Raw genomic sequence first — 11,417 nt, 5'->3', positions numbered from 1 at the left:
CATCGCTGATCAGCTTTCCCAAATCCCGTGAGACATTACCAGAGAAAAATATCTTCGACTTCTCCAAACTCACTTTCTGACCCGATGACACAAAAAACCTCTCTAGAACCCGACGAATAACTCTTATCTGGGCTACTGAAGCCTCTGCGAACAGAATCAAATCATCTGCAAAGCAGATGTGAGACAAGCTTGGACCACTCTGTGATAAGCGTATGGGTTTCCATTCTTTCGCTGCAATATATCTATCAACCATTGGACAGAGCCGCTCAAGACACAAAACAAAGAGATACGGAGAGAGGGGGTCTCCCTGACGAAGTCCACAGGCTAGTTTAAAAGCCTCTATCTTTTCCCCATTCCATAAGATCGTCATTTATGGATCCACGACACAAGTTAAGATCCATTGAACCCATTCTTCCTCAAAACCAGCTGCTCTCAACATATCCTCAAGAAAATCCCATCGTATCCGGTCATAAGCTTTCTCGAGATCCAGCTTCAAGAGCATCCACCCTTTCCTGCCCTGTTTCCTCCTCATTGAATGCACCGCCTCTTGCATAATAACAATGTTGTCAATGCTCAAGCGACTCGGGATAAAACTTGACTGCGGCAGACCAACAAGGTTCCCAATCACTTGCTTCAAACTCAAGACCATTGCCTTCGTTATGACTTTGAATAGCACATTGCAAAGACTAATTGGACGAAATTGATTGATACGCTCAAGCCGAGAGACCTCAGCAATAAGTACCACCAAAGCATCATTAGTAGCTGGAGGCAGCTCCCCAGTTTCAAAGAAATGTAAAACAAACCGTATTACATATTCACCCACTACATCCCAACAATCTTGATAGAAAACCGGCTGGTAACCATCAGGGCCTGGAGCCTTAAACTTCCCCATACTCCTGACTGTCGTCTCCACTTCCATTGGCACAAACGATCTTGCCAATTTCAATTTCTCATCTTTTGTCAGAGCCACAAATCCATCCTTCGACAACCGCTCCACCTCTTGTAGTACATCAGACAGTGAATAGAATCGAGAGTAGTAGGACACCACAAGCTGTTCCAACTCTGTTGGACCCGAGACCCAGGTGTCATCTTCATTACGCAGCATATCAATCCGGTTAATTATGTAGGTTTCTAATATATTTGATTTTTTTTTCCTTATCCTAATTGGTGTAAAATTAGATGAAACATAATTATATGCTTTTACAATGGGCTGATATAAATTCAGCAAATCTGATTAAACCTTTTAAGTTGGGTTCAATTTATTTATGGACTATTTCCTTAAACTCCATCACCAGTCAAAGTTAATCTTTTGAAATCCAAAACTCAATTTCCTAAAATATATATTTTAAAAAATACAATGATGATTTTTCGATTTAAATTGATTTAATATATTAATTGATTCAAAACTCATAATGACGGATTTCTAACTTCTAAAGAAATTTGCTTCAACCATGTTTAGCATAAACGCAAATGTAATACTACCTGAAACATTATTAAGGTAACTAGGTTGGATCCGCGCTACGCCGCAGGTTAGGTTTTTATTATTCTTTTTATATTATATAGTATATATTTTTATAAATTAATATCCTAATTAATTAAATTTTTGGTAAAATTTTATTATTATTATTTGCATGATCATATGATAATTGAGTTTTTGGTTTCATAAATTAAACTTTTGAATATATTCTATTTAATATATAAGTATAATTTTATATATGTATAATTTATACAAATTTAAAATGATTTATGATTAACAATTTTTTATTTGCTCAGATTTTAGTAGTTTTATTTTACTACATTATTACCATTTCATATATTAATAAATACATGTTACATATAGGAGTATTAGTTTTACACAAGAACTATATTGTAAAATTTCCTACGTGTTTACATTTAATTTTGTATTCACTGTATAAGCAATATTTCGCGTAATGTTATCCAAACTCTTAATATCTTCACTTGTATAAAAAACATATGCAACTTTTTAGCAAAGAATTGAAAAATCTTAAAATAACCCGAGAAGTGATATAAATGTACTTCAAATAAACTTTATTATGAGAACAGAACAATGTGCATTCTCAAAACTCATGTTAACATGGCAAAGCTAAAATCATTTTCAAGAAAATTATTTTTTCTTTTTTAAAGAAAAGGACTAAAACTTTAACTGTAGAAATTAAGGAAACAAAAAAAAACAAATCTCATTATCTGAATGACCAACTAAATCCACAGCAGTTGTCTAATGCAATATTATGCAAGTTAAGCAATATTTAGGAACAAATTTGATACCAAATAAAATAGGAACAATACTACGAATCTAAGTACACTAAGATTATGAGATTAGATTTAATAGGCAGTGTAAACATCATCAAGAGACAAAGACTAATATCTAGCATGCCTTCAATCTTATCTCTCAGTAAAAAGCCCAAATCATATCCATTAAACTCTTCTTTTGAAAGCCCTATGACCTGAAAATAAATAATTTCCTAATTATCATCATATGTAAAACCAATCAACAATACAGAAGAAACGAATCATCAGGTTATTATTCTTTAATGAACAGAAAACATCATGAGATTAACATATGAAAAACAATGATCGAAGATAACGAGATTCTTAAACACCCTCTAAACCCAACTAAAGCAATAGGTTATGGTACTTTCACATGGCGATTAATGTATGTACCCATCAAGATCCTATCCCCAATCTACAAAAATTCAGCTAAACACCAAAGATAGCGTCGTAGAATCAGAAACCACAATTTTAATCTCACAGTTATCCCAAATTCAGCCAAACACCAATCATCAAGAAAACATTCAAAATACAAACCTCGATACTTTCGTCTAATAGAATCCGGACCTTGTTCATTTCTCGAAGCTTCTTAATCAAACCCTTCCCAATCGACATCTTCAAATCGTCCTCCACCAGAGGGATTGAGTTGCAAAAACCTTTGAGATATCTTCAAATCCCCAGGCTTCGAATCAATCATGGCTTCTCATATATCATTATGAACATTAGGTTTGAGGTCACAGTGAAAAGAAGAAATCGAGCATTCAACAGCACAGTCGGACCATGGTATCATCACGATGACAAAGAAGAAGAAATCGAGCAATTGATTAAAACGTGCCCTCTCTTGTTTTCCTATTGTTTTGTCCACATAAGAGTAAAAACAGCTGACATATATTAATGTTTTAATCTGATTGGTTATTGTTTTGTCCACATAAGAGTAAAAATAGCTGAGGTAGACCAAAAAAAAAAAAGTAAAAATAGCTGACATGTATTAATGTTATAATTTGATTGGTTGGAGAATTTAACTGATGTGTCAACACCAGCTTCAACATTTGTCACACCAGGAATGCAAAGCATCTTTCTTTTATTGTATTGATATATGATATATATAGATAGATAGATCTTGTCGAAAATTCGAACAATATTTTATGTTGAAGCAGGAAAAAAAAAATATGTGCGATGTGACGAGCGATGAGACGAGAGATGCGACGAGCGATGCGACGAGCGATGCGACGATGTTGGAGGTTGGAGATCGTGAACGTCCGCTAGGGGATCCACCGGACGCTTGGATGTCGTGGGTGCAGAAGGTGGTTGGAGATGACGTTGGCGGACGGTTGAACCCGGAGGATGTGTTGGCGGATGCGTTCGTTGATGAGAGAGTACGGTTGGCCTTCCCGACTGGTGAGGATGGGGAGCTAGAGGTCACTATAGAGGCTGAGGTGTTGGAGGCTATGAACGGTCTGTGGAAGAGGTGCATGATTGTGAAGGTGCTCGGGAGGAATGTGGCGCTACCTGTGATGTCGAAGAGGTTAAGGGAATTGTGGAAGCCGAAAGGGGCGATGTTTGTGATGGATCTACCTAGACAGTACTTCATGGTCCGGTTTGAGTTGGAAGAGGAGTATCTAGAGGCGTTGATGGGCGGACCATGGAGATTGTTTGGGAGTTATTTAATAGTGAAGGCGTGGGCTCCGGATTTTGACCCATTGGTGGATGAGATCGTGACTACTCCGGTCTTGCTGAGGTTGGCTAATATCCCAATCAACTTCTATCATAAGCGTATTTTGATGGGGGTTGCGAAAGGTTTGGGTAAGCCTATTAAGGTGGATGTCTCAACGTTGAACTTTGAGAGGGGTCGTTTTGCCCGTATCTGCGTGGAAGTGAATCTTAAGAGGTCGTTGAAGGATTCTATTTTGGTTAATGGGGATTATTACTTTGTGTCATATGAGGGGTTGGCTAATATTTGTGCTACTTGTGGGTTGCTTGGTCATGCTATCCAGTCTTGTCCAATGAGACCAGTTGAGAAGTAGTCGAAAGAGGTTACTCGCTGGAATAGTGCAGACGCTGCTGGGGAGAGGTCGCCTGGGGATGGATTCACTGTCGTTCGCCGGTCAGGTCATAAATTGGCGCCGCCGCAGAATACGGTTCAATTCACCGCCGGAGACTCACAGGGTAATTTTGGAAATAATCTGCAGGAGATCACGCGCACGGCAATTTTGGGAAATATTCCGATTTCGAACAAATTTGGGAAGTTGGGAGACGATTGTGCTCCGGTGTTGGGGGAGAAAGGTTTGGTTGTATCAGAGGCAAATAAGGAAAATGTTCCTTTTTTGAACTTTTCGAATCAATTCAGAAGTGGAGGCCAAGAAAAGTTGGGTAATGGTAATGGGCCGATAATGAGGGGTAAAGGCGTTGCTCGAGTAGGCCCACCTGAGAAGAGATTGGAGAATCAATTGAGGCCTACTAATAGTGGGGCTAAATTGAAATCGAGAATAAGTAAGCCCATGAGGGGATTGGTTTATGGTCCATCTAGAGGGGGAGTTGAAATGTCTGAATCGGGGAAACGACTGAGGGTTGAAGGTGAAGGCATTGGTCGTGCTGGAGGAGTGTTTGATGGAGTTGGCCAAGTTAGATATGGTTCGGAGGATAATTTGTTGCTACGGATGGCGGATGGTCAGCTTACCGATTTGGCGATTGAAGAGTTTGGCCCAACAGGGAAGGATTTGGTACCATTTGGAGCGTCGTCGGAGGAAGCGACGGTGTCTGGTGGCGGATAACAACTGGCCCCAGTAGTTCGTTTTTTTTGCTATCAACTGATGATTAATTTATTATTTTGGAATTGCCAGGGGGAGGGGGCGAACAAACCCAACTTTACAAGATCTATTCGTTATATTTTGAAGAGTTTCACTCGGATATCTTGGCTTTGTTTGAAACGCATGCAAGTGGGAATCGCGCACAACAGATTTGTCAGGGCCTGGGATTTGATCAGTCTACGAGAGTGGAGGCTGTTGGCCAGAGTGGGGGTATTTGGCTGTTATGGCGATCTACGGTTGGTGAGGTTGAGGTTAAGAAGCTATGAGAACAGTTTCTCTACGTTAAGGTTGTTAAAGATGCAGAGGTGATGCATTTAGTTGTTGTTTATGCGGCTCCTAAAGTGAGTAGGCGGAATGGGTTGTGGGATGAGTTGAGAGGAGTGGTTCCAGGTATCTCGGATTCGGTGGTGATCGGAGGAGATTTTAACACCATTCTTAGGTTAGATGAGAGGTCGGGGGGGGGGGGAATGGTTGTTTATGCCCTGATTCTCTAGCTTTTGGGGCATGGATCAATGATTGTTCGTTGATTGATATGGGATTTAAGGGGAACAAGTTTACCTGGCAGAGAGGGAGGGAGATACATACTTATGTGCCCAGGAGATTGGATAGAGTCCTCTGTTATGCTAATGCTAGGTTGAAGTGGCAGGAAGCAACAGTCACACACCTACCACAATTTTCCTATGATCACGCGCCTTTGTTTCTTCAGCTGTGTCCAGAGATGAGAGGGAACCCGGGAAGACGACCATTTCGATTTGAAGCAGCTTGGCTTCAACATGGGAGTTTCAAGGAGTTACTGGTTGCCTCTTGTGATAAAGCATTGTTAACTCCGGAGGTGTTAGCGAATCTTCATGTAAGCGTAGGCGATGGAATAGGGATCTTCATGTCAAACGGACTGACCGTGATGGTCCGGTCTTTTCAGCGATCCGCCGCGGACAGGTCTGCCACGGGCGATGGGCGACGTATCAGTGCCCATGTCCGCTCCGCTTAGCTTTGCGGACTAACGGGCATGCCCGCAGGCATCTTCTTCTTCTTCTCCACCAAGCTCCATACGACCGTATCTATGTCGTGAACAACATATATGCAACTATGTAACAACTATGCATTTGTGATGTCCCAGAACATTGAGACTCCCTCTGCGGATTAACATCAACATAGCAAAACAAGTAGAATCATAAACAACAAATGAAGATGTTTAAACTGAAATTTGAAGACAACGAGCACAAAAAAGTGCACACATGCAGAGAGAGAGAGAGTGTGTGTGTGTATTGTGAATGTGGATGTAAATGATCATTGTGTGTGTGTTGTGTAACTATACATAATGATAAAGCATGTTGTATAGCAAGATTTTAACATAATACAACGAGCTATACAACTTAATAACAAAGGACTGTGAAAGAATCAAATTATCGTTGTGTGTTGAAATCAAAGCGAGACAATTAAACCCAGCTACAGATTCTTGAAACCACTTTAATATATGGGAATACGAATAAAACAACGATCAGAAAAAAAAAACATAACTCTAAAACTCAAAGAATTTGAAGACTACATGAGAAGCTACAAGCCTAGAGTTTAGGAAACTGAAAACATACATTCAAATTGATGACAATTACTCTATTGGCTGGAGATGAGAGTTGCTCGCTAATGTAAGCCATGGACCTTACATGGGTTCAAGAAATGAATTAGATTTAATCAAATATGTCTAAAAACAAAAGAGCATCTGCAAGGCAAGAAAGGAGGCTGTATAGGACGTTAAAGAATAACATCTTACAGTAGTAACCCAACATTTTCACGAACTGATAGAGAATCAAAAAGAGTTGCACTCTAAAATACCTGTGAGATAGAGAATCATCTATGATCTATCATATTGTGAGTCACACCACTTGTCCCTGGCAATGATACCACAAAAAAAATCATAAACCAGTTTGCTTGAAGAAGCTTTAGAGGAGACCAAACACATACGTTACCCCAAAGTTTCAAAGCTCAATTCTTAAACTGAGGATATTTGGATTCGTAATTCTCACCAAGTTCACAAATTTACAAATCCCAGATAAATGATGAAGAAAGCTCTTAACTTTGAAGCTGATTTAATTAAAAACTAAAAGTTTTCAAAGCAAAAAGATTCAAAACTGTACTGAGATTGATATATCGTGAACAATCATTATGCCGATACCATTCAAGATTAACAGAAGCAGAGACGGAGCTCTCGTCACTACCGCTTGTGAACTGACATGGATCTCCTCTGTTCTCCGTGAATTTCCTCCTCTCTCAAAGGCTAGCCGAGAACTCTTAAAGTGGAAGGAGGTTAGAGACTAGTGAATCGAATTTGGAGTTGTCGCAAAGAACGAGTCTCATTAGCATCTGATCGAGCATTCTCCAATTCACTGTCCAATTTGGAGAATAACGAAGACGAAAATGAAGAACCTTCCATCGCCCTTCGGGTCGCCCACAGACCCACAAACCCGCGATGGACATGACTACCAAAACCGCAGACCAAACGGATCGAGTCCGCGAGACCCACTAACTTTTGGGCTTCAAATACAAGGCTCATGCCTGCCCTGCAATGTTACTTAACGGTCTATGCCCGTGGGCTTAATGCCCAATTGACACCTCTATGGATGTGTTTGGTGATGTACAGAGGAAGAAGGAGAGTCTGCTAGTGGAGCTTCAAAGGGTGCATGAGCAGATTGTATTGGTCCAGGCTGATGCGCTATTAATGCGAGAAGTGGAATTGCTAAAGGATTTTGATGGGATCTTGGAGCAAGAAGAGATGATCTGGTTTCAGAAGTCTCGCGAGAAACTGTTGGTGTTAGGAGACCGTAACACTAAGTTTTATCACACGTCTACGATCATCAGGAGAAGGCATAATCGTATAGAAATGTTGAAGGCTAATGATGGGGATTGGATTACGGATACACATGAGCTTGAGACGATGTCAGTTAAATACTATAAGAGATTGTATTCACTGGATGATGTTGACCCGGTGGTGAATAAGTTGCCGCAGGAGGGGTTCACACAGTTAGCAGCTTCAGACCTGAGAATGTTGGGTAGGTCTTCCACGGGTTTGGAGGTAGAGGGTGCCTTGCGGAGTATGGGGAAGTACAAGGCTCCAGGGCCGAACGGATTTCAACCCATTTTTTATCAAGATTGTTGGGACGTGGTAGGAGACTCAATGGTTCGCTTTGTATTGAACTTTTTGCCACAGGTGTGCTTCCGGAGCATATGAATGACGCATTGGTCGAGCTTATTGCTAAAGTCTCCAAGCCGGAGCAGATCACTTAGTTTAGACCAATCAGCCTATGTAATGTTCTTTTTAAGATGGTTACAAAAGCTATGGTCATGCGTTTGAAAACAGTGATGCCTCTGTTAATTGGTCCTGCACAGGCTAACTTTATTCCTGGGAGACTCAGTACTGACAATATTGTCATTGTCCAAGAAGTTGTGCATTCAATGAGACGGAAGAAGGGGAGGAAAGGATGGATGCTGCTTAAGTTGGATTTGGAGAAAGCTTACGATCGTATCAGATGGGACTTCTTGGAGGACACACTGCGAGTGGCTAATCTCCCTGGTCAGTGGGTTGAATGGATCATGGCGTGTGTCACTGGTCCTTCCATGCATATTCTTTGGAATGGAGAGAAGACAGAGGCGTTTAAACCAGACCGAGGTCTCTGGCAAGGTGATCCTTTGTCACCCTACTTGTTTGTTTTATGCCTGGAGAGGCTCTGTCACCAGATTGAGAGATCCATTGGGTTGAAGGAATGGAAACCAATACGCCTGTCTCGTGGAGGACCGCGGCTGTCTCATATCTATTTCGCAGATGATCTCATTCTTTTTGCTGAGGCGTCTGTTGGTAAGATAAGGGTGATCAGGATGGTGTTGGAGACTTTCTGTGTAGCATCCGGACAGAAGGTAAGTCTCCCGAATTCCAAGATTTTCTTCTCAGAGAATGTGAGTAGGGAGTTATGAAAGATGATCAGTGATGAGTCGGGTATACAGGCTTCTCGAGAGTTGGGTAAGCATTCGGGCATGCCAATCTTGCATAAGAGGATTAATAAGGATACTTTTGGTGAGGTCTTAGAATGGGTGTCTTCCAGGTTGTCAGGCTGGAAGGGAAGAACATTGAGTCTGGCGGGAAGAATAACCTTAACCAAATCAGTGTTGTCTTCTATTCCTGTTCATTCAATGAGTACCGTTATGCTGCCGAAATCCATGTTGGCGAAGTTTGATCAAGTATCCCGATCTTTTTTGTGGGGGAGTACTTCTGAGAAAAAGAAGCAACATCATGTTGCGTGGGAGAAGCTCTGTCTACCTAAGAAGAAAGGAGGTCTGGGGATCAGGTCTGCGAAGATGATGAACAAGGACTAGCTAAGATTGGTTGGCGGGTTATACATGATGATAGGAGTCTTTGGGCGAGGGTGGTCCGGAGTAAATATAAGATTGGGGAGAAGGATGATGTGTCTTGGTTAGTGGCCAAAATTTCTTGGTCCTCTACTTAGAAGAGTGTCGGGGTGGGTCTCGGAGAGGTGATTTTCCCAGGGTTAAGTTGGGTTCCGGGGGATGGGAGAACGATCAGGTTCTGGAGTGATCATTGGCTTGGTTATGGGCCTCTTGCGGAGTTGTCTGTCCAGGGTATTACGGAGGATATGCGAGAGGTTAAGGTTCGTAATCTGTGGATTGAGGGAGCAGGTTGGGATATGCAGCATATTGCTCCGTTTGTTTCGGATTATGTTAGACTGAGTTTGGCAGCGGTTGTGGTGGATTCAGTCACTGGAGCTACGGATCGCGTAGCGTTGGGAGGAAATCCGAATGGCCAGTTCTCGGTTAAGTCGACATATGAGTCTATTACAAGGGATATGGTACCAAGGCAGAACATGGTAGTTTTTTTTGGGAGGATCTGGAGGTTAAGGGTCCCGGAGCGAGTCAGAGTTTTTATTTGGTTAGTGGCACATCAGGTTATTATGACTAATGCTGAACGGTTGCATCGTCATTTGAGTGATTCCGGGGTATGCCAAGTTTGCAAAGGAGGTTATGAAACTATCCTTCATGTCTTAAGGGATTGTCCTGCGATGGAAGGATTATGGACTAGAATTCTACTCCCACGACAACGGGAGTGTTTCTTTAAACAGTCTATGTTCGAATGGTTATATGAGAATCTTGGGGATGTTAGTCTACGAGATGGTTTTCCATGGGCCGTCCAGTTTGGGATGACAATTTGGTGGGGTTGGAAATGGAGATGCGGGAATGTCTTTGGAGAGCAGGGTTGGTGCCGAGATCGTGTGCGTTTTGTTAGAGGCATTGCAAAGGAGGTTACCTTGGCTTTTTCAACCGTGAGTGGTGGGTCTCTTGCAGGTGAACGAGTGGAGAAGCATATAGCATGGATGCCGCTGCAGGAAGGGTGGATCCGGTTGAATACATATGGCGCCTCTCATGGCAACCTAGGGGAAGCTACTGCAGGCGGTGTCTTGAGGGATGAAGGGGGAATTTGGATTGCGGGCTTCTCTCTGAATATAGGGTACTGCTTGGCGCCTTTAGCAGAGTTGTGGGGGGGGGGGTTATTATGGACTTCTCTTGGCTTGGGAAAGGCATATACCGAGGTTGGAGCTTGAAGTGGACTCGCAATTGGTTGTTGATTTTCTCACGACAGGGATAAGTGATTCTCACCTCTTGTCCTTCCTAGTACGCTTGTGCTATGGCTATCTTGCAAAGGACTGGAACGTCCGTATCTCCCATGTGTATAGGGAAGCCAATCGTCTTGCTGACGAATTGGCAAACTATGCGTTCTCTCGACCTTTAGGATTGCTCCGTTTAGCTTCTTGTCCTAATAGTCTCAGTTCTATTCTAGATGACGATGTTAGAGGGGTTAAGAATCCCCGGTTTATTCAGCTATAGTTTCTTTTCTTTTTTAATAAAGTAAGGGAGGTTTTGTCTCCCTGTTCCCACCAAAAAAAAAAGATAGATCTTGTCGATTTATTTTAGAAAATAAAATTGTGATCCATGTTATTAGTAACAAACTAACAATAAATACTCCATCTATTCCAACATAAAAGAATTTTTAGGCTTTTTGATTTTTTAAAAGTTTCTATGCACTTTTTAAATACTACATATTGATTTAATAATTTTGACTATTTTCATTGTGCAGTATTTTTTATATTGGTTGAATTATGTTAAATGATTAAACATTCATTGTTTTTTTTTATTTTTGTGTGTTTTAGCAAAAAACTCTTATATAATGGAATAGAAAGAGTATATGCATGTAAACTGTAAAGAATTAATGAAAATTAAAAAGTTTTCTTGATCAGAACAAAGAATGGATAAAGGTAGTCA

General features: G+C 41.2%; 1 protein-coding gene across 1 annotated transcript; it reads left to right on the top strand.

Annotated features, from left to right (window-relative positions):
* Positions 1-3,458: 3,458 nt before the first annotated feature.
* Positions 3,459-6,084, top strand: LOC147928153 (uncharacterized). The gene is made up of 5 exons (XM_087486037.1): positions 3,459-4,257; positions 4,345-5,049; positions 5,130-5,332; positions 5,384-5,503; positions 5,641-6,084. The coding sequence occupies exons 1-5, from the start codon at positions 3,459-3,461 to the stop codon at positions 6,082-6,084; spliced, it is 2,271 nt and encodes a 756-aa protein (XP_087342163.1).
* Positions 6,085-11,417: the final 5,333 nt, after the last annotated feature.

This window comes from Camelina sativa, chromosome 14, assembly GCF_030686135.1.
Source record: "Camelina sativa cultivar CO46 ecotype springtype chromosome 14, ASM3068613v1".
NCBI lineage: Eukaryota > Viridiplantae > Streptophyta > Magnoliopsida > Brassicales > Brassicaceae > Camelina > Camelina sativa.
This window is presented reverse-complemented; position numbering and strand designations above follow the sequence as displayed.